The sequence below is a fragment of the Gossypium hirsutum genome, chromosome A06 (genome assembly GCF_007990345.1).
Source record: "Gossypium hirsutum isolate 1008001.06 chromosome A06, Gossypium_hirsutum_v2.1, whole genome shotgun sequence".
In the NCBI taxonomy this organism is placed as follows: domain Eukaryota; kingdom Viridiplantae; phylum Streptophyta; class Magnoliopsida; order Malvales; family Malvaceae; genus Gossypium; species Gossypium hirsutum.
Genome location: NC_053429.1, coordinates 2,456,318 through 2,479,923, shown reverse-complemented (window position 1 = coordinate 2,479,923; position 23,606 = coordinate 2,456,318). Strand labels below are relative to the sequence as shown.

At 30.5% G+C, this 23,606-nt stretch overlaps 3 protein-coding genes and 1 pseudogene across 3 annotated transcripts; 2 read left to right on the top strand and 2 right to left on the bottom strand.

Moving 5' to 3' along the window:
* Positions 1 to 737: 737 nt before the first annotated feature.
* Positions 738 to 1,692, bottom strand: LOC107930554 (uncharacterized protein At2g23090). Its single transcript, XM_016862221.2, has 3 exons — positions 1,566 to 1,692; positions 1,426 to 1,466; positions 738 to 982 (listed from the first exon to the last, which is right to left on the bottom strand). Exons 1-3 carry the CDS (start codon positions 1,636 to 1,638, stop codon positions 863 to 865), a joined length of 234 nt encoding a protein of 77 aa, XP_016717710.2. The 5' UTR covers positions 1,639 to 1,692; the 3' UTR covers positions 738 to 862.
* Positions 1,693 to 7,500: 5,808 nt separating this feature from the next.
* On the top strand, positions 7,501 to 10,241 carry LOC107930601 (acyl-CoA-binding domain-containing protein 3). Its single transcript, XM_041114842.1, has 5 exons — positions 7,501 to 8,476; positions 9,054 to 9,159; positions 9,244 to 9,344; positions 9,438 to 9,504; positions 9,913 to 10,241. Exons 1-5 carry the CDS (start codon positions 7,728 to 7,730, stop codon positions 9,922 to 9,924), a joined length of 1,035 nt encoding a protein of 344 aa, XP_040970776.1. The 5' UTR covers positions 7,501 to 7,727; the 3' UTR covers positions 9,925 to 10,241.
* A 1,498-nt stretch (positions 10,242 to 11,739) lies between these two features.
* LOC107930540 (protein TRIGALACTOSYLDIACYLGLYCEROL 5, chloroplastic) lies at positions 11,740 to 13,456 on the bottom strand. The gene is made up of 4 exons (XM_016862207.2): positions 13,143 to 13,456; positions 12,995 to 13,039; positions 12,119 to 12,151; positions 11,740 to 12,037 (listed from the first exon to the last, which is right to left on the bottom strand). The coding sequence occupies exons 1-4, from the start codon at positions 13,177 to 13,179 to the stop codon at positions 11,859 to 11,861; spliced, it is 294 nt and encodes a 97-aa protein (XP_016717696.1). The 5' UTR covers positions 13,180 to 13,456; the 3' UTR covers positions 11,740 to 11,858.
* A 5,534-nt stretch (positions 13,457 to 18,990) lies between these two features.
* LOC107930547 (uncharacterized) lies at positions 18,991 to 21,218 on the top strand (annotated as a pseudogene).
* The last annotated feature ends 2,388 nt before the right edge of the window (positions 21,219 to 23,606 follow it).

Below are 23,606 nucleotides of genomic sequence, written 5' to 3'. Positions count from 1 at the left end.
CAATAAAAATGCATATAAATTTATAAATAAATGAATACTCAAAAAAATTACATGAAATTTATTTATTAAAATAATACTTTTTAAATAAAATATTTTTTAAAAAGCCCACAAACAAAGGTTATACCATATTCAAACTTTTCCTTCTTTTTCTTTTTTTAGTTTATTTTGTAAATAATAAATTTTATTATACATCTGGCCTTACTTCTTAGTCCTCGTCAAATTTGTCGAACGCTTGGCACCGCCTTCGCTTACAACTATTTGCACCAATAACTCTTACTTCAAACTTCTTGATTTCCACATCCTCCATCATCATGCCATCAAACTAGGAATTAGTTGTGGAGTTGTTGGCATGACCTTTCACCTAAGGGGTCTCCTATACTTTATCCTCACCTATATATTTCCAGTCATTAATCATGTCTTTATATTTTAACCTTTTTTAGATTGTCATTCTTCAACAATCCTTTTTGGATTCTTCATATCGGTTTCACAATCTCTATAAACTAATTATTTTGGGATTCATGGCTACCAATCCCAACAATATTATCTTAAGATTTATTCTTCGACAAATTTTTAATAAAGTGGTTGTTATATGTTTAATATTGGGATCATAGCTTTTGTGTCTATTTTTATTCAATATAGTTTTAACCACAATTTTGATAATTCATAGATGAATTCTATGCATTTTAACGGTGATTATTAATGTATTGAAACATAATAGAATCCCGACGCGCAACAAGTTATATAACAAGTATACCATATATAATAGCACAAAACAAGTATGAATTGTGTGGGAATCCAATACCTTGGCAACAACTTTTAACACAAACTTCAAATTCAATCACACAAATACACAAACTTGATTTCATTTCTTAAGGTGAGGGAAGCAAGCAAAGATATCAGACTTTGGGTGCTTTGCTTCAGCATGTTCCTTGCACTTCACCTCTGATGTGGTGCATATGAATGTCTGCATGCAAACCTTGCACTACATGCATGCAACCCCACCATCAAATCACATTGAAACCTGGTTTTTAGTCACTAGGAATTTTTTTAGGGTAAAAGTACTATGAAGGTCTTTATGCTACGAGTTAATTGTATTTTTTTCATTCTACTCAAAAGATGGGCAAATTAGTCCCTTAAACCAGAGAGTAGAATGGTTATTCTATTAAAAATTTTATCTATTTCCATTGTTAAAAAATGGTTCTTGTACACGTGTCACTTTCTGGTTTTTCCGTCAACTATACTGGTTTTTAACAATACAAATTGATGAAATTTTTAATAGAAATGATTAATTTGCTTTTTGATCTAAAATATAGTGATTAATTTACCCATTTTTTAGTAGAGAAAACAAAATACAATTTTACTCCTAACACAAGGACCTCCATGATCCTTTTAACTCTTTTTTTCATTCAAATTTTAAAACCTTACCTGGATGGTCATGGCTTTCTTGTTTGATTCCAGCTGACTACCTACAGCATCTCATTTTAAAAGCTCTAATCTCACAACTTTAAAACTTTATGTAAAACTTTCAAGGACTAAAATGTAAAAAAAAAAAGAGAGACGTTTACCCTTTGTGGGTTTGTTTTTCTCCATGTGTTTCTCACGAGCCATTCTTGATTTCTGGCCATTGCCTCCACCCATGGCTGGCTGTTGCTTGGCTGATCTTTCTCAGTCCCCTCAACATGGCTTTTTATAGCCAATTCCACTTTGTATAGTGGGGAAAACCAGAAACTTCTATCGATGAGGCAAATTATGAACTGTTGCCACTCCTAATCCAATTAATGTAGAAATAGGTCCTAATTTTAGTTAGGGTAAATATACATTTTGGTACCTGAACTTGGCTTGAAGGTTCAATTTGGTATCTAAGTTCTTTTTTGGTCTAATTAGGTACTTGAACTTGACTTTAAGGTTCAATTTAGTACATAAAGTTTTTTTTCTTGGTCCGATTAGGTACGTGAACTTGACTTTTTTGTCCAAATTAATACTTACGGTAAATAACTTATTTGAACCAATTTGAACTATACAGGCAAGTTCACGTACCAAATTGAACCAAAATGCCAAGTTCAAATACCTAATTGGATAAAAAAAGTTTAGGTACTAGAAGTTTTTTTCTTTTGTTCAATTAGATACCTAAACTTGGTTTCTTGGTTCAAATTGGTAGTTAAGCTTGGCTTTTTGGAAAAAAAATTAATACTTATGGTAAATGACTTATTTAAACCAATTTGAGCTATGAAATTCGAATACCTAATTGGACCAAAAATGTTTAGATGTCAAATTGAACCTTAAAGCCAAATTTAGGTACCTAATTAGACAAAAAAAAAAGAAGCTTAGGTACCAAATTAAACCTTCAAGCAAAGTTTAAGTACCAAAATGTATAATTACCCTTTTTGATATTAACAAAAATTAATTGTGATGGTAAGATTAGGTATGAAGAGACCAAATTATAGATGAAAAAAGATAAGGAAAGTGGAATATTATGGAGTGGGTGGCATTGAGGCCACTATATGTATATAAATTGTGGTGCATTTTCATTTCATTCACTCTTTTCATAGATCAACACACAAAAGTGGTGGACCCTAAAGCAATTTGACTAAATTTTTTCATAGAGGCATTAGGTTGTCTCTAGATGAAAGAGATTTGGGGCAATCAATTTTCACATGCTATTCCCTAAATGCATCTTTACATTTAATTTCAAGTGGGGAATGTTTCACAAAATTGGAGTACATTTTTATTTATTTATTTTTAATTTCAAATGTGTTTTGGATTTTGAAAATAAGTACGGATTATCTTAACTAACATTTAATAATTTTAAAAATAATAAAATTACACGATATAAATATGATACGAATTTTCGCCCTAGTACCAAAAGAGAGTAATTTTAAGTCAATACTCTAAGCCTACCATAGCCCATAAGCTAGAGGTTGTTCCAAGATCCATATTTAATTTATCTATATTTTTAAAAATTAATAGAGATGTATTTGAAAGTTTTTAATCTTGTCATTTATATTTTTTATATTAATTAGTTTTTTATTTAAAAATAAGGGTAAGTCATTAAATATTCTTTTTTCCTAAATAAATCATATTTGTTTATTTTTTTGAAATAAATTAATTTAATCTATTTGAGCAATGAAAATTATCATTACATTAAATAAGTGTCAATTAAATCACAAATAAAATGAAAAATTAATTTATATTCAAATTTTTAGTTGAAGTTGCTCAAGTTCGATCTCGAAACAATCTTTTATCTCTAAAGATTAAAAAATTTAGGCACTCAAATGCTTTTTCACAAACTTTTGGGGAAAAAAGGAAAAGTTTGATGTGTCTTTAAAAAAAAAAGGTTAAAATTAACCATATTATTGTTCCATAGTTTGACTAATTTCAACCAGTCTACTGCCTACATGTGTTTCAATCTCCATATTTAAGACTTTTTCATCGGTTAAGTAATTGGGAGGTCCTTATATTATAAAGATTAGATCAAATTAATCGCTCTATTATTAAATAGATTAAATTTGTCTTTATACCATTAAAGAAAATCAAATAAGTCCAATTTGTGATGGAGTTAGCATTTAATGTATAAAAATGTCTTGAAAATTATTTTTGCCATTTGGAGTTCAATTCCAAACAAAATATTTCATTTACAGAACCATAAAAACTTTAAAAATATTAATTCAGTTAGCAAGTAAATGATATTTTTTAAAAGTTAAATATTAATTTTATTCAATTTTACCTTATTTGATTCTTTTTAATAGAAAATTGATTAATTTGATTCAATTAATGGGAGAGGGACTAACTTGACGAGGTCCCTAATAGAGGGACCTCTCATAATGTATCCCAACATATAATATTTCTCCAAATAGAAAAAAAAAAGAAAAAAAAGTTGAATTTAACATTTTTTCAATGTATACTTGTGTTTATTTTTCAATATGGTATCTATAGTTGACAAATATTATACATTTTGGTACTTGAAGATAACAATATTAATTTTTTAGTGCTTAATTAATTTAGATTTTAAGGCTAATTTGATAAAAAATCATAATTAACTAATAACATTAGCAATTAATTTTCATAAAAAATCATAATCATCATATTATCTTTAACAAATTAAACAGATTCATAAATAACACGAGATTTATTCTATTAATAAAATCATGAAAATTTGGACTTAATATTTTTGGCAATTAACTTTTATTATATCAACCCTAAAACCTGAATTAAACACAAAAAAAGTTTACACCGTTACCTTTAGACATCAAAATGTATAACTTTTACCAAATACTTGTACCACATTGGACAAAAAAACATATATCACATTAAAAAATTGTCAAACTTAGATACCAAATGATATATTAAACCAGAAAGTTATTAGTCAAAATATCTTATCATTTTTTTTTGCGGCTTTGATATTGTTGGCAAAGATTAAGTCTTTAAATCGCTATGTATTTAAATTTGAGTTTTACCATGCATAATTACGATTTGCAGGTTTCTAGTTTCTCATGGTTATGTTTTGTTCAGTTATATTCTAGTTCTTCATTTGTTTGTGCTTTATAGTGATTTAATTTAATTTTATAATTACTCAAATATGTATTGATTTTATATCTGTTCTTTTTTTTATACAATGCCTAGAACCACCCATAGCCTCTCTCCTAATATAAATAGAAGGATAATGCACTTCAGCGCACTTGAACTCACGTTCTCCTACATTAGTAACAATATTCGTACCAATCGAGTTAAAACTCAATCGACAATATCAACTCTTAAATATATAAAATTTAAATTTTTTAAAGGTAATTTTAGTTGTTTATCCAATGTTAGAAGTATTCAAATGGATGAGAAGCATGTAGTATGCTTATACAACAGTTTGTAAGTTTTACTAAGAATTACAAATATCATTATAACAATACATTATTTATTTATTGAAATTAAAAATAAGAAGTTACAACTAATTTGATAAAAATGGAAAATATCAAATAATTCTAAAACCCTAGCCCCTAACTATCATTCAAAATTTAAATTGGTCTCTCAATTCTAAAATGTTCTATTGGAATGCTCAAAGTTTCATTTTTATATCAATCAAGTCCTTTCATTAACTTATCCATCAGATTAGACGTTAAATGTCACATCGAATCTTATGTTTATTATATTTAAAACACATAAATCAAATTACAAACACATACATACTTATCATATAAATTGCATTAAAGAAGAAGACAATAAAATAAAATTTTAGGAAAGTTATTTATTTTTCTATAAACACGTCAAATCAAAGCTATCATGCAATAAGTACACAAGTGTTTATAATTAGATCAATGTATTTCAAATATATTTCATTTTCATGTTTGAACTAGCATTTAACGCTTGAGCTAATGGCTAAACTAATGTAATGATTTAATTGATACACTACTAATGCATAATGCATTGAACCTCTATCATAACGCTTTGAAATTTTGAGATCAATTTATAATATCAACTTTGAAGAAGTTTAATGATATTAAGTCTAAATTTAATAATTTAAGAAGGAAAAAAAAAAGAATCGGAACAAAAATCCATGAGGTAAAGAATTTTTATTGGTGTAAATGTCTTTCAAGTCCTTATCAATTTTAAAAATGAGAAAATTAATTCTCTTGAAAATGTAATTTAATCCATAATTTTTGTCTTTTTCTTTCAAATATCTAAAAAGAAATTGTGAAATTACAAAACCATTTTTTCTCTCGGACTTGCTTCAAAATTGAGAGAGAGAGAGTTTCAAGCCTTAAAGCTCCATTGAATTCGTTGTATGCACTGGGCTAAATAGGTCGATTGGATTGAAAATCAATTTAGGGTATCAATTTGGTGAAAAGTATAAAATCAATTGACTCGTGAACCAGTATGAATGGATTGAATTGAGTTAAAAAAATTAGATAAATCGATTGTATCAATTTTATAACTTTTAAATACTTTTAAATACTTTTAAAATTTTTAAAAATTTATTTCTCTTAGACTGCCTGGTCAAAAATTAATTGTCTAATTAGTTTCATTGCCGATTTAATTCTAAAAATCTAAAAATGCAATTTTCTCCTATCTAAAAATGCAAAAAACTAAGAAAAAGAAAGAAATTGATTGATTGATAAAAGAAACCCTAACTTTGTAAGAACAAAAAAGGGATGGTTCTCCACCTCACATTCAAGATCAATTTTATACATTTTCAAAAATAATAAAAAAGTTTAAGAAATATTTGCATCAAAGGATTCAATTTGGGTTCAATTATAATTTCGACTTTGATAAAGGCAAATAAAATATTTAATTTTAAATTAAAATTCAATTGTAATTTTAAATTTAATCGAAATCTAATATTTCGGCTCTTCCACAAGTCATAATCTAATTTAATAAAAAATGAAAAATGAGAAAATCGTGGGAAAAAAGCCATGAGTCAAGAATTTATTGTCGTAGTTGAGTGTAGCAGACACGCGCTGTTTAGGCAAATGAGGAAAAATCGAAACAGAAGTAAAATGTGGGAAGAGGCGACAGTTATCTACTTGTAAGATAACGCAAACTGTCTCCACGTCAGCTTATCTTTGGCGCCTTATTATACCTTTTTGTATGGAAACAATAATATAAAAGAGAAACTCCGTGACTTAACCAATGTTGCCAGCTATTTAGTGGTCCCATCAAGTCTAAATGTTTGAAAATTATTCGAATTGAATTAAAAATTTATCTAAAGAACTCAATATTTGATTTATTCGTTAAGAGTGTTTATCTAAGAATCGTAAAGTTTAAATCATTTAATAGATTTTGAATCGATTTATTTTTAAGTGAAAGTAAAATGGAAATGTTGGATTCTTGTAGACAGTGGGTATAAAACGATTATGATAATTATTTGCTTTATCTTACTTTGTTCTTAGGGTGTAATTAAATTAAGTCGAGCTCGAATACTACCAAGCTCAAGCTCGATGTTTAGCTCAAGTTTGATTGAACATCTTTTGTTAAAATCAAGTTTAGCTCGAGATATAATTGAGTTATTTGATCTTGGAGCTCAATTAAGTTCGTTTATCAATTTTTGTACTCCATCTCAAAGTCAAGCTTAAGCTTAGCTTGATAATTAAGCTTAATATAAAAATATGCAAAATTCAATAAAGCTTGCAGTTGTTCAAGTCAAGTATTACAAAATTCAAATTTGGCTTAATAGATAGCTCGAACTTAGTTAGATAATTACTTAATCGAGTTCGATTTTTTTTAGTTGAACTCAACTAACTTGAAAGCATAAAGTTCATAGTAATTTTTAAAATTACACTTTCATAATAGGGCGGAATAGATGATAAAAGTAGAACATATAAACTATAGAATGAGTTTAACAACATTTACTTCCATCTCACTCCATTGCCATTCTTATGTTAATCTCATACTTAATCCAAGATTTGAAGGTCAATCTTTTACTACTTCGCTTATGATTCAATCGGAAAAAAAGTCCGAAATTTATGAAAAGAGAAAAACGAAGGGCCCTACTACCGCCCCCCATAAACTTGGCAAAAAGTGATCCCAATCCTCTCCTCAAAGCTCCCAAAAGCCGAATATGCTTTGCTCTCTTCTACAAATATCCTTTCCCTCTCTCACCCTTCTTCTCTTTCTATTTTTTTATTATTATAACAAAAAAGACCGTCTATATTTTCATCCTTAATCCACTTTATTTCTCATTGATCCCGTCTTTTTCTTTCTGTTTCCATCTTTGGGTTTTCAAGTTATTTCCTTTGTTAATCATGGAGATTATCTTGGAACTTTTTCTGACAGCTTTTATTGCTCTTGTTTTTTCTTTCTTGATAGCCAAGATTGTCTCTCTGGCTACCGGTGGTGATGCTGGTGGCGGTGGTGGTGGTGGTGGTGGTGACGATGACAAGATCATCATGGAACAGTTGGAATTCGCCGAGAAATTGAAAGTTTCAAGCTTTGAAAGTGAAAAGAAAGTTGATTTCGTTAAAGAAAGTGGTGATGATAACAAGGTTGTTGTTCTTGAATCAGTTGATGATGATGATGATGATGATCATGGTTTTAAAAGTGAAACAAAAGTTGATGAATTGGAAGGTGGGGATAGTGAGGAGGTCATTGAAAGATCGAAACTTGAAAGCTTTGTGCAAGAAACCGACAAGAAAATCGGTGGTTTTGAGGCAGAAGTTGAGAGAATTGGTCAAGAAATAGAAGCTGAAAATAAAACCAAATTCCAACCACAAGAAATTAGAACTGAAGAGAGTCAAATGAAGGTGCTTGGGGAAGAAGAAAAGGAAGTGAAACTGGAGAATTATGAGGATGAAGATGATGATTGGGAAGGGATAGAGAAGAGTGAATTGGAGGAAGTTTTTGGATCAGCTTCGAAATTCATTGAACAAGAAGGAGATTTGGGTATAGGGAATGATGTTCAAATGGAACTATATGGACTCCACAAGGTTGCAACAGAAGGGCCTTGTCATGAACCACAGCCATTGGCTTTCATGGTTGCTTCTCGTTCCAAATGGTAGCTAACTTTCCTTGTTATCTGTATATTTGTTGATTTGGTTTATCTTCTTTCTTTTGCACTGTTTGGAATGTGGATGGTTAGACTTCACTTTCTAAGGGTTAAATGTCTCTCTTGTGTCATTTTAGAAGAAAGATCAATGGCCCTGTAGTCTATAGCACTGTTAATGTTTGTTACAATGTCAAAGAAAGTAAGATTTTGAAGTTTAAACAATTTAGACAGCAATTACATAATGTAGGTTAAAAGGTTGGTCATTTGTTCCTCATTGTCATAATCAACTAGGAGAAGGGTAGTTGAGCATTGTCCTCTTGTTGTGTTCTTCCTATAGATAAGCCTCATATGACTATAACTAGCTGAAACACACTTAAGTCAATGTAGAATGGCACTAAATCATTAGAGTTCCTATAGTGGTTGAATTCGGATTGGCCTCTATAACTCAGAAATTGCGTCAAACTTAGGACACGTTAGGTTCTAAGCCTATACCAAATTAGACGGTATAGCTTGATTGGTAGTTATAATAACAGGGTTGACAGCTGCTATGTATGAGTGATGGACAGCACTGCTTGCATTGTGCAAGGAATGCTTGGCAAAAGCTGGGGAACATGAGTCCAGAGGCGGCTATGGAGCAGTATGTTGCCCTTGTTTCAGATAAAGTTCCGGGGTGGACGAAAGATACTTCCGATGTGAGTCTCCTGTAGGCTTTGTTTGATTTCTTTGGTGACTTCTTTTACCGAGAATATTTTGGATTGACACTAATATTTGTATAGGGAGAGCGGAAATTGGAATCTGCAGACCAAGGCGTTGCTGGTTCTGTGGCTCCTGATATAGATTCATTTCCAGATAAGCAGGCCATTTTTATGCATGAAAGGTGGTTTGATATTGGCAATCCTCTATTATCTTTTCACTAATGTCATTATTTATCATACTGAAAATGTTGAGCCACTTGTTTCATGTCCTGCAGGAATGCAGACTCGAATACTGCTCCAGCAGGTGGTGACATAACTGAGAGCGCAAGCCGTGAGAAGCAGGTATAAATTTCATTTCACCTCCTCCCTTTGGAACGTATGTAGAATGAAAAGGACACTAGAGCACCTAAATGTCTCGAGATTTGTAGTCATATGCAAAAAATATGTAAAACACCAAGCTTTTAAGAAGGAAACTAAAAAAACTGGATGGCCTACGAATTTAAGTTGTGGACACACTTTTAGGCCATTTATTTTACCTTTGATAATACGTTTAACGGTTGCTTTTCATTTGATATGCTCTTCAGTTTTTCGAGGGTCCAGTAGTTGAATTGCCTAAACTGCAATAGCTCTCACACAATCCATAGTCGTATTTGAAAATGTCGAATTGGAACTAATGTCTGTCTGAATACTTATTTGATCATAAGGCTGCTTCTGGTATATATATATATAACTTCATGTATGAAATTTCAGGCCAAAGACTGATTAGAGCATCGCCCTGATTTCATCTCCCCCCAAGACCGCAGGGGCCATTCTCCTTGGTCAGAAACAAGACTATATTTTACCACCAATTATAAATATCATCCTTAGACTGAATAATCTATCCCTTGTTTATCTATAAATCCCTGTTTACGTCGCCGTGTGGTTAAAAATTGAAACTATTGATTGTTGTATATTATGCATGTAAATAAAAAGGGTGAAGCACCCATGTTTCTAGTAACTGAAATGATTTGTATGCTACTAATGTGTGAATTTAACTTAAAATCGAAATAACGTGAAGGAATGTCTAAACATTATGAATATTTGTTGGCTAAACATTTGGAACATCATCTTGTTGTCTTGTAATAAAGTGCCCCTCAAGTTTTAAATTGTGGAGGCATTGGCCTTGTTCGTTTCTATGTATTTTGTTTTAGTTTTTGTATGTTTTGATGTTGATTGGGGTTGGGGAGATGTTTTTAGTATTCAGGTAAGTGAATTATCTTGCTTGAAGTTTCTCATGGTTGAATGTGAAAAGCATGATCCTAATGTCATAAAGTAGGCTATAAGGTTGCTTAAGGTACAAGTTATGATTTTTGGTTTGACATAATCAAAGTCCTCTTATGAATTAACTGCAGTTTTATGTTATCACTCAAAATTTAAAAGTTTGTCCGATATCTAAAATGATTTGAATAAAAATATTATATTCGAAAAATAAAGTTACAATTTAATCACTAAATTATTCTAAAGTTCTATTTAATTTATTGAACTATTTTAAAAGTTTTTATTTAAATTATTGGATTATTAAATTGTTTGTTTTTAAATTTTGCCGGCGAACTCCAAGTGACGATTGGTATGGTAGATTAGTATCCATCGACGAATACAAGAATATGCCTTAGATTCAAGTTAATTTGGCGAATAGTTTTGGAGACAAAACCTGTTTGAATTTTGATTTGTAGATTTGTGACATCCAATACTATTTTATAAAAAAAAGTTAAATTATAAAAGAAGAGAGAAAAAAAAAACTTTCAATTAGTGCATGCAATGTGAATAGAATAAATCATATAGCATCAATTTAACGGGAAATGATTTAAAATGAAAAACTTTTGATTAACTTATTGGTCAAATTATAACTTCTTTTAATTAAATGGCCAAAACAAAACAACTTAACCATATCTTAATGACTAACAGTGTAACTTTTTTTTTAAAGTCGATATATTTATTTGAAACTATATGCTTTATTTTTAAATAAAAAATTATATACAAAAATTAAATATAATGATTATGCTTATAATTATATTTTCTTAAAAATTAAAAGAAATTTCAATTTTTAGTCTTTTACTTAATTAAGTTGATATTTAATTAACTCGTAACACCAAATTAATAATAAGTTTTTATATAAAAATTTATGCTACTATAATGTAAATATTAAAAAATATTTAAATTGTTTACACTTAAAATGTTAATAAACATATATAAATTTATTAAATATGAAATAAAAACATATATTTATAAAAATTAAAACATATGAATGAGCCTAAAAATGTTTAGGTTAAGCATTTTACAAGTTTAAACAAAATTTGGAACTCAAATAGTTGGACCAAGTTTGAGAAATCAATATATAAAGCTGATACCATATATAAGTTCATGAACGCCTGCATTCCCCAAAATCATTCAACATGGCAATGATAATTTCCCATTTTCCAAATTTATTGAATTTGAAGATGGTAATTCTCTTTCCTATGATCATTTTTAACACCAACAATCAAAAGGACTGGCAACTTGAAGATAAAATGAAGGGAATTAATCAAGGGATCACAATTCTAAGCAAAGACTCCATTGTTATTGAAGTGTAAAAACAAATACAACATTTATATAAATTTCATATCTCATTGGTGTTTTTTGATTTTTCATTTTAACTCCAAACCGAGGGAAAAACAAAATTACTGCGACAGACGATTTTCTTTGGTGTTTTTTGGTTTTTCGTTTAACTTACCGTTCTGCCTTCGGTCATCTTTGCCAAATTCTAAGCCTTGGAATGTCACCCTAGAGGATCTGTATTGACTACCATAGGCAGACCCAAAGCCCCATCCGAGGCCAAAACCAATCCCACAGCCACCACCTTCGCATAGAGAATAATTCATTAGCATTAGCATTAATAAACGAAGGGTTTGTTTTAGTTGAGTAAGTATTAAAGCAATACCTGCACCGAATCCTAAGATATTCAAAGGCATACCTGCAGGTGAGAAACGAATCACAAATAGCATTAATAAAGATGTCTAGTAAACGTAAGATTGTAGAACATTGAAGGCAAAACCGTAATGGGTCAACAGCAATAAACCATTTATAATCGAAATTCAACATATTAGTGTCAACATCCTTAATGATATTCTTACTAGCTGATAAAGACAAAAAGATAACAAAAACGAAGGGCTGGAAATCCCATCCACTTCATTAAAGAAAAGATACTACAAAGACACAAACTCCATTATTGATTCAATATGCATTGATGCATTCTTGCCTCGTAACCTTCTAACTATCATGATTCCAGCAAAGATAAAGACTCTATAGATGAAACAACAAAAACAAAACCCTAAACCCTGAATGATGATGAAGGGATCATCATTGGTACTTCATTCTCATTTGACATCAACAATTCAATCTAGAGTATGCAAATGCTTAATATCATCATGCAGTTAAAAATTATAACCTTCAACTAACATCAACACCCAAGGGGTAAAAGTATCGTGGAGGCCCCTAAGTCTCAGATTGTATTTTGCCCTCTCTACTAAAAAAATGAACAAATTAGTCCCTGTAAAACAGACATAGCTGAAAGAATAACCATCAAACTCCTACTAGTACAAGGGTCTCCCTGCTACTTTACCACAATCAAAGCAAAAAAAACAAGAGTCTATGAAATTCCTCTATGTCCAAAGTCCATGTCTCACAAATTATGAAACTTTTACTTGAATGAAAAAACACGAATAATAAAGGTACAAAATTTTCAACCAAATTGAAAAACTTTATGCATTGATTAAGCTAAAAAACAGAAATTGAAGGTGGATTAAAGAAAACAGACCTCCAAAACCCCATCCAACTCCAAAACCACACCCAACACCAAAACCTGTGAACAAAATTGACAAAAAAAAAACAGAAAAAATGCTCAAAGGCAAGAAACTTAATTTAATAGAATATTGAAAAGAAGTGTAAAATAAACATGGGTATACCAATGCCAACACCAAACCCATTGAAGTTTGTAATCATTTTTGTCGTCTTAGATGTGAATAAAAGCAGAGATGTTAATCAAAACTGGGAAATGAGAGTGATTTAACCTTAACTGTAAGAAACCCAATTCGTTGTCAAAGACTATGTAATTGATTTTCCACAAAAAGGAAGAGAATCGGAGAAGGGATTCGGATTGGGAAATGAGGGTATTCTTTTGGGTACAGTAGAAGCTTGGGTTTTGCTTCTCTATTTCGTCTTTGAGAGAAAAAAAGTTTGGACCTTTGAATTACAAAAGTAGAGGACTTTATTTTTTTCTAATACCCAAGCCCAAATCATATGATACAAATAATTCTGTTCAAGATTGGACCTTTTCCTCCAAAGTGTATTTTATTTTTTTATTTAAAAATAGATAAATTAATTTCTGTAAATTAAATTAAATAATAAATTTATCTTTTTCGTTAAAAATTTCATCTATTTTTATTATTAAAAATTGTTGTGGTTGATAGAATTACAAGATAGTTACACATGGTGTGCCCCCATACTGATGTACATGGAACAGTTTTTAACAGTAGAAATAGATGAATTTTTAACAGAAAGACCAGCTTGTTCTTTGATCTAATGTATAGGAACTAATTTGCTCATTTTTTATGTAGAGAGTGCAAAATCCAATCCGACTCTTAGTACCAAAGCCTCTATGGTATTTTTACTAGTGTTTGGCTCAATTTTAGACTTGGATATTTGGGTTTGAATAAATCTAAGATTTGGATCATTTGGCTCAATACTCGGTCATGAGTTTGGATTGTTTTAAGTTTTGATCACTTTAAGTTCACGTCTCACGTCATTTTAGGTTCAAGTTACTTTGAGTTCGAATCATTTCAAATTTGGGTTCAAACTATTAATTTTTAGGGTCAAACTAAATCGAAAATAATTGAAGTTTGGATTGATCAAATCAAGTTTTCAAATTCTTGTTATAGCTTAATATATTATTTTGTGCTTAAGTTTAACACTTTTTTAATGTGGTACTTGTGTTAGTTTTAGTCTAATATTGTACTTATGTTTGACAAAAATTATATATTTTGGCACTAAAAGGTAACGATAATAACTTTTTACTGTTTAATTCAAATTTTAAGATTAATTTGATAAAAATTAATTGCTAGTTTAATTTTTTTATGATTTAATGTTAATGATATTAGCGTTTGTCAAAATCAGACACTCCATTTGAAAAAAATCAAATTATATTAAAGTTAAATTAAATAATAAAAACCCCAAAACCCTAAGGGTAGAGGACAAGAGGGAAGAATATAAAATGTTGAGTTCCATAGTGGGATTGGAGGCGCAGTCAAGAAATTAACTTAGGGTGCAAATCTGCCTAACTTAAAAGCAATCAACTTTCAAATGCATGCATTTTACACTTTTTGTCACTCAATAATTATCTATGTATGTTCATTCTAGGAGTAAAGTTTTGAACACCATTATATTTAAAAAAATAATAATATTTGATATATCATTAATATTTTTAGAATTAGATTGATAATCGAATCGGTTAAATCATTTATTCGTTGGTTCGATTAAAAATTTATTAAAAAAATTGATTCAATAAGTATTTTAAGTGGATTCAATTAGTTTGTATCGGTTCGCATTTCAATTGATTTCCGGTCTAATCAATTCATATGTCTCATGCACCATTGGTTAGGGATAACGCTAATTTTGTTTTGGGAGTCGGATCTGATTATAACTAAAATGAAATTGTATCATTGTTTTAACATAAAATCTTACAATTTCTTAAGGGATTAAATTATAAATCTTTCATTTTAGAGGGGAAAAAAATGAAATTTAAATTTTAGGAGGGCAAAATGCAATTTACCATTAGATTAGATTAAACTTTTTGCAATTTTTAAAGGAGATAAAGAAGACAACTTTCCATTTTCTAAATAGTTTAGAAATTGAGCTTACATTTATGTTAATTGTTTTGATGCGCGTCGTAATCTAAACTATTTTTAAGGCCGCGTAAGTTTAATTTAATGTTCATAAATGTAATTATGCTATTAATGAAATGTGGATTTGAATGGCCTAATGAAATTAATTGTTTTGATATGTGTTATAATACTTCGTGATCCTAATCCGACAACGGATATAGGTTAGGGGTGCTACATAATTGTTCTCAAATGACAACTACACTAAATGATAGCCGTTCTAAATTGAAATTCTGTTCTTAACATACCTATTCTCAAATCAAACAACAACAATTCTAATCCAGAGTAGTAGTTCTTTCAGAAGAGAAAATCAAGTGAACAACATTGTTACTTATTTATAATTAACATTATTATTATTATTATTGAAAGCACAATTTCTTAAAATATAATCTTATTTTTATCGAGAAGGGGTAAATATTAATAAATCTATAACCTAACACAATTGTGTGGTAAGGATTTCATTGAAGATCCTTATCAAACTCCATGTATGATAATTACGTGATTAAAGTTAAACAGTTCATAAGCAAAATGAATGCCCCATATTTTCACTTTCTCCAGTGAACTTAGATTTCGAATCCAGTCTTTAATCATCATGAACTTAGGAACCAACGCACTTACTTTCCACGCGGATTACACTGTAAAAGTATCAGAGAAAAATACAAAATTTATGCACATCCCAATATCCCCACCTAAATGTACATTTAGAAACTTCACTACATTAGGAACAAAAATAGTATCACTTAGTACTAAATTATTAATAATCTAAAACTCTTTGGACCTACTTTTCATGAAGTTTTCTTCTATATACAGCATGTTTTATATAGTAGCCGCATAATCTTGAGACCTTCAAACATTGTACTAATTTTGGTTTAATCTATAGCTGAATTGTTTGTGCTATATTTATATACAGAGCTTTGCCAGGTTAAGTGGTTTAGGGGACCACTTTTTTTGGCGACAATACCCTGGATTCAGATATTGAAATTGTGGTCCCTCAAACATTGCATTTTGCAATTATCATGACAAGAGAAATGGTTGGATTGAAAGAGATTGGTCCATTGTGTATCTTTAGATACTGACTCAATCTTGAAAATTTGATTAGATTAATACAAAATCAAATTCGAATTAAATTGATTTGATCATGAAAATTTAATAATTTGAACTTAAATTAACTTAAGTCATAAACAATCCAAACCAATCATTACTTGAACTTGAAATGAACATAATTTGAAATTATCTGAACTTATAATGATTAACCCTAAAAACTCAAGTTTTAAATCCGAATGATTTGAATCGGGAATTTCTAAAAACCAAAATGGATTCGAAACCCAGAATTAATCTGAATTGAAATGATACAAAATTTTTGAAATTAACACAATTTATATTAATTCGACACACAGAATTAATAATTACACATTTTATTTTATAGTGGAGATTTCAACCACTCAAATCCTAAACAATCTAAAATATAAATCCGAAATAGTAAAAACTTGAAATAATTCAAACCAAAAATAACTCTAACAAGTAAACAGAAATGACTATTAAACATAATTCAATCTAAAAAATAAAACGTCATACGTAAATAAGCTAAAACCGAAATGATCCAATCATAAAATAACCAAAATCTAAAATTAACAAAACAAGCGAATTGAAATTGATTGGTGAACTCTTTTATATATTTTGGTGAATCAAAAGTTAAACATGACAGATTCAGCAAAAGGTTAAAACTTTGGTATAAAAAGGGTATTTGTTGTAGACATGTCGAACCCTACTGAATATATCGCTTTTAGAAATCGAAGTTACATCAGATTTGATGAACTTAACAAAAATATAAAACCTAAGTTTCCAGACAGTATGATGACAAGTATGCACAGGGAATCTAGAAACTTGTATTAATCTAAGTTTTATTGGAATAGTATTTTTGGAGATTTTCGAAGATATTTGACTAATCATATGTTGTTCCAGTTTAACTGATGTTTGTTTGGTCACATAAGACAAAACAGGTTTTAGAAAATGTAATGTGTGGTGTAAAAAGAAAATAAGAGAGAGAGAAGTGAGAAAAAAGTAATACGAGAAATTAAGAATTCAATTAGGTACCTAACCACTAAAAATATTTGTGTTCGATATATGAATACGAAGATATGATGATATCTGTTTAATTAAATTTTATTATTAATCATATATTATACGTAAAGTTATAGATATTGATTTTAAAATATGAAATATTTTTTATTGGAATGTAAAGGAATATCTATAGGAGTTATAAGTTTCAGAATGTTAGTGAGCACTGGTGAATTTTTATGGTTAGCAATAATAATAGGATTGATGGGTTTGTTTTGTTGAGGTGTCTTATTGGTGATTGGCTTGCTTTGCCTCAGATTTATGTGGTTTTAGCTAGCTTGAAGTGCCGTAGTTCTTGAAGAGAAGTATTGATTTATCTTCAAGGAATAAGGAAGGTGGGACACTGAATCATAATTCTTTGGTTTTAAGGTGAAAATGTTTAAACCACTTGTGAGATGAGAGTTGGTCCTCCTGGTATCATTAAATTCAACGACGACTGGATGATGTTGCAAAAAGGTTTCCAACAGTGATGACTATGGAGGGTGTTCTTCAAGGTTGCATACGAATTTGGATGCTTTTGAGTTTTGATCATAAATGGAGGGACACAAATTCCTCAAATTACTTGCCTTTTTATGTTTAACATAAGCAATTAGTTTAACTATCAAATAAAGAGTAAGATGAAAATGAATTTACAAAATGAAGCAAACCTGCAAACATTTCATTTTCAATTTCAGACTTGCAGCCTTCCCATGTCATCGTTTGATCAATTTACCAGAAAGTATTAATGGATGGTATATTAACTCTTGTTTTTTTGGGTAAATATATATTTTGGTATTTGAATTTGGCTTTAAGATTCAAATTGGTACTTAAAGTTTCTTTTTGTCTAACTAGGCCACTAAACTTGACTTCTTGGTTCACATTGGTACCTCAACTCGATTTTTTTTATCCAAATTAATATGTAGGGTAAATGACTTGTTTGAACCAATTTGAACTAGCCAAGTTTAGGTACTAATTCGAAACAAAAAACCAAATTCAAGTGCTTAAATGGACAAAAAAAGTTTAGGTACAAAATTGAATCTTGAATTCAAGTTTAGGTACCTAATTGGATAAAAAAAATTTTAGTTACTAATTTAAATCTTAAAACTAAATTAGGATACCAAAATGTATATTTACCCTTTTTTATTTGAACCCTCTATGATAATTAGATTGAGTTTTAATTAATGGGTTAATATATAACTACTTGGAATTAACGATCAATAGTATGGTGACACATGACAACCTTACATTTTGACATGTGACAAAATGTGAAGTTATCATATATCATTGTATTATTGATCGTGGATGTCACAATAACTTCACTCCAACATATTGTTGTAATTTAATTATTAATATAAATTGTTAAATTTAACTACCTCATATATAAATTAACCCTTAATTAAATTCAAAGTCAGAACGAAGAGACAACGCTGTTTCAATATAAAACTCAAACCCGAAACTTCACAAACACATCAGGATTCTAGACCTTGCAAATGGTAGATGCTAAATTAATCATTTCTCATCCACCTATTAAATAAACACAACAAGTACAATATATGTCAGATTTTGTAGTTCATTCACTGGAATCACCTCTCAGTAAACCTGTGAAATTTTTTTTACTACCCCTTTTTTTTTTCTCGAGAAAAAGAGGCAAACAGCACACATTTTTCTTTGTTTCAAATATAGCAAAGATGATTCCATCATCCATGCGCCGCTAGGTGTCATTACACCACTTATCCACCTTGTATATTTATATAGTGCCAGAAAACAAAACCCTAACCCTGTTTCAAATCTTTGTTCTTAAAACCAATGGATTCCCTCAACAAAAAAGGGAAGATGACCCCAAATTTTAACACCACTCCTCCTAAAACCATAAACGACATGGTTACGGACCAAATGCGTAACAATCCATGTTGTTTTTTTTGTATCATGAAAGAACCAGACACATCTTTAAGAAGGTCTTGTTTAGCAACTTGTTTCAATGAAATGTCAGTAGTTATCAATAGAGATGACCAACAACATGTTTTGGTGTTAAGTGGTTTGTGGAACATAGCAATGGCACAACCAGATGATCCTGAGTTTATATCCCTTGGTATCTTTGATTGCATGGTGAGTTTACTCGAGAAAGGAACCAATGATAGAAGCTGGTTATTTAGGGGTCAAAACATTTACATCCCTTACTATGCAGCTCATGTTATTGGTTCTTATACTATGAACAAGGTTGAGTTTGCAGAGAAAGCTGTAGTTGCTGGTGTTATACCTCCATTAATGGAGCTTTTAAGAGGGAAGATAAGTTGGGTTGAACAAAGAGTAGCTGTTCGAGCTCTTGGTCACCTTGCAAGCTATGAAAGAACATTTGAAGCTGTAGCTGCTTATGAAGAAGAACTGGTGAGACTCACAATGAACTTAGCTTCAACTTGTCTTGATCAAGTGTATACTAAGTTCGTTGGTGTTAAAGATGAGAACAAAAGATCAAAATATCATTGTGATTTGCTTACAAGAGGTGTTGGTGGTTTGGAAATGGAGAACCGAAAAGCTGAAGAATGGGCTAGCCAGTTACAGTGTTGGTCTTTGTACCTACTCAACTGTTTTGCTTGTAAAGAAAGATCATTGAACCTTATTTGTAACCAAGGGTTCTTGGTTGATTTATGTGGGATGTGGGGTGGATTAGTGAACCATTCATCACCAGCTGGTGTGGGATTGATTAGAATCTTGTGTTACAGCAAATATGGAAGACAAAACATCTCTGAATCAAAACAAGTGTTGGAGAATCTTTGTCATCTTTCTAGATCATCAGATGATTGGCAATACATGGGGATTGATTGTCTGTTATTGCTTCTCAAAGACATAGATACAAGGTACAAGGTTATTGAGATTGTCACCATGTTTCTCATCGATTTAGTTGAACTCAAAAGCCTTGGTGATAGATCAAACTTGGGTGAAACCATTACAAAAACCCTTCTTTTGGATTATAAACAAAGCAAATTTAGAATCAAGAATAGCCATGTCTTAAAAGCTCTGCAACAAACATGGGAGTTGAAAGAAGAAAGAAGAAAGAGAGAAAAACCATGTCAGTTGAAAAAATAGAAGAAAAAAGGGTGTTAGTGAACCTTATAAAACAACAAGCTAACCATGTGTTTTGGTTAGGTGATGTAGAGGAAGCCATAAAGATGTATAATGAAGCCTTGGATACATGTCCTTTGAAGCTTCGTAAAGAAAGAATGGTACTTTATAGCAATAGAGCTCAATGTTATTTACTACTTAGAGACCCTGATGCTGCCATTAGAGACTCAACTCGAGCTCTTTGTCTCTCTAACCCTACTAATTCTCATGGTAAAAGCTTATGGAGAAGATCACAAGCTTATGATATGAAAGGGTTAGCTAAAGAGAGCTTAATGGATTGTATAATGTTCATCAACTCAGTAACCACTACCACCACCAACAAGCGTGTGAAGATCCCATACTATGCAGCTCGTATGATCAGCAAACAGATGGAAGCCACGTGGTTGTTTGTCAATGCGAAGTCCAAGTTCACCAGATCAGACGATGATTATGAGATAAGTAGCAATGAAGATGATCATCAGCTAGAATGTGATGAAATGATGAGGCAAATGATGATGATGATGATGGAGAAGAAAAGTATAGCATCTGGTGAGCATTTACTTGATATATAGTACAAAGTTATATATATACATACAGTACGTACATATATAAATATTCTGCAACATGGCATGCTGCTAAAGTGAATGTAATGTTTTATGACTTTTTTTGCTGGTGACCCCTTTTTTTGTTTTCAGGTCTGTCCACCATAATTGAAGAACCTTTGATTGCAAAGGGAAAAAATTGGAGAGAGATGGAAAGAGCAAGAAGGAGAAACAAAACAGCTTTTAATGTTATGGCTCGATCAATGTAATAAACCACAGACTTATATATATCATCAGTACTTCATGTTGCATTAAAGCAATGATGTATTTGATTCAGACACTGAAAATGGATTAGTCTTTTGAGTCAGACAAGTATCATGCATGCACAAATTAATGTTTTTGGTTGTTCTATTATGTTAGAGTTGCATATATGATGATGATGATGACATGAAATCATGAATCTTATAATTTAAAAGAGAAGATCATATGATGAAATATTTTAAGTGGGATGCCAGTGGTGGTTCCAGCGGATCTTTTATATATATATATATGTATGTATGAATGAATGTATATAGTAAGGAAGAAGTGGGGAGGACCACTTGAGCACAATGTTGAAAAAATGTTAATGAAATGAAAAAAGAAAACAAAATGAGGCAAGAGGAGAGGAAAAAAAGCCAACCTGGCTGCTCTTTGTCTCTCCAGCTTTGAACTGTATGTCGTCGTTTTCATGGGGTGAGTGTGGATACTATTGCAAAGTATGATATATAGAGTAAAAGCCTGTATTGCAATTCACTTTTGATTTTGTTATACAAATTTCAACAAGTAGACAAGGAGAAGAGGGTGGTGTAAAGGAAGCAAATTTACATAAACAAATGGAAAGCTGGAAAGAGATAGGAGGAGAAGGAAGGCTGCTGTGAAGGATGGAAAGCGAAGTATGATTAAGGAAAGATATAATTTATTAGTGGTGATGTGATAAGTGGTTACCAAATAGTTCAGGGACTCGTATGTGATGAGACTCATTCTATTATTTCTTTGAGAGAGCGTAAGATTGTTATGCTTAGATGAATCCTAGTGGTCCCTAAAGTGAGTGTTCATATTGAAAATGTTAGAACATTTTCAATATATATATAGTATTTTAATAGTTACAAATGAAAAGATATAAGTAGTCTAAAGTTATATCACTTTGTTATTAACTAAAAATTATCACTATTCATAATGATAAGTTATATCTCTTGTTAGTAAAAGTTATGTAACCTAATTATTAACAAAAAATCATAATTATTCAAGTAAATATCTATTAAATAATTGTGTTTATTACTAAAAAATGTGACTATCTATGTGAATAGTTATATATTTATGAAGAGATATGAGAACCCTTATAAATAAGAGTCAAATTTCATTTGCTTGGCACAACAAAATTTAAAAAATTTTGTTTCTTTTGATTCTTGTTTATCTCTATTATTCTTAGATTGTTTAATAAATAATTACTATAGAAATTCTTTATAAAAATTATTCTTGTTATACTCTGTAAAATGCTAAATGGATTGTTTTCGCTAATGCAAAACATAGACAATAATTAGACTTCATTATATTCTCGAAGTTCATTTGCTAATAACTCTTTTGTACACCAAAATATAAGTGTTGGCAAATAGTACCTACCTTAAATCAAGTGGCTTTGATGTATTGTTAATTTCTCATAAATTTATTTTTATCCCCACACACCAACAGAAACGCGAGTGGCTTAACTATAATAGCTAGTACCCTTATATAAGGGGACGACTCTAGTATTAGCAGGTGGTCTCACGACGGGTGACTAGATAGGGAGACAACTAAGAACAACCTAGAGTAAGAGAGATAGGTAACGCATCCACCTAGTGTCCTCTGGAAGTGTCATGTGTCCAACCCATGTAGGGGTATAACAAGATACTAAATATGAGTCTTTTATAATTGGAGAAATGTCTTTTGATACTCTTGACATTTGGATTCTCAAAATTCTCTCTAAGCTCAACTTATATCCTTATCTAGCCTTTTCATCAACCACATACAACCTTCCTCCACCTTACAAACTACCATCTACTGCTATGCTCAATGTTACAGGGTCTACTCTAATTTTTTTCTCCACCTTCTCTTGATTCTTCTCCTCCACTTATTTACAACACTTCTTCTAAAACCCTCTCACTACGTATAAAGATAAATTTTACCTTTTAATGGTTGCATGTTTTTACAATGTTGCTTTTAATTTTTCTTTTCATAATCAATCTCAATGTTAAGAGTTTTATTTTTGTCAAATAGGCCCGATATGGACAATAAAGCTGACATTAGTCAAGTTAAATTCAACCATTTTCCTGATATGGCAGCATGATAAGTATGAAATAAATTTTTGGGTTAAATTTTAAAAAGTATAAACAATTTATTAAAAATTCTAAAAATGTTTAAATTACAATCCAACAATAGCAATGCTTATCAATCAGAATTTAAATTACTTTCAATAAAAGTACTACCATTTGGTAAACTTCTACTGGGCAATTTTCTGACTATAAACCCAACCCATTAATTTCTAAGAATTTGAATTGCTTTTAATAAAAGTACTACCATTTGGTTAACTTCTACTGGGCAATTTTCTCACTATAAACCCATTAATTTCTCACCAAAATTATCGCCATCAGCTAATAAAACTCTTTCACTATAAAAACTAGCAAGTGTTATACTATATGTCTAACAGTTGGAATGATCACAAAGCAATAAAAAGAAAAAA

Excerpts from the sequence above, each read along its gene's own strand:
- LOC107930554 (XM_016862221.2), bottom strand. The coding sequence starts at position 1,638 with ATGGGTGGAGGCAATGGCCAGAAATCAAGAATGGCTCGTGAGAAACAC. Across the intron at positions 1,467-1,565 it reads GAAAAACAAACCCACAAAGG|GTAGTCAGCTGGAATCAAAC; the intron begins GTAAACGTCTCT and ends GAGATGCTGTAG. Across the intron at positions 983-1,425 it reads AGAAAGCCATGACCATCCAG|TGCAAGGTTTGCATGCAGAC; the intron begins GTAAGGTTTTAA and ends GCATGCATGTAG.
- LOC107930601 (XM_041114842.1), top strand. The coding sequence starts at position 7,728 with ATGGAGATTATCTTGGAACTTTTTCTGACAGCTTTTATTGCTCTTGTT. Across the intron at positions 8,477-9,053 it reads GTTGCTTCTCGTTCCAAATG|GAATGCTTGGCAAAAGCTGG; the intron begins GTAGCTAACTTT and ends GCATTGTGCAAG. Across the intron at positions 9,345-9,437 it reads GCCATTTTTATGCATGAAAG|GAATGCAGACTCGAATACTG; the intron begins GTGGTTTGATAT and ends CATGTCCTGCAG.
- LOC107930540 (XM_016862207.2), bottom strand. The coding sequence starts at position 13,179 with ATGATTACAAACTTCAATGGGTTTGGTGTTGGCATTG. Across the intron at positions 13,040-13,142 it reads TGGGTTTGGTGTTGGCATTG|GTTTTGGTGTTGGGTGTGGT; the intron begins GTATACCCATGT and ends TTTTGTTCACAG. Across the intron at positions 12,152-12,994 it reads AGTTGGATGGGGTTTTGGAG|GTATGCCTTTGAATATCTTA; the intron begins GTCTGTTTTCTT and ends TCTCACCTGCAG.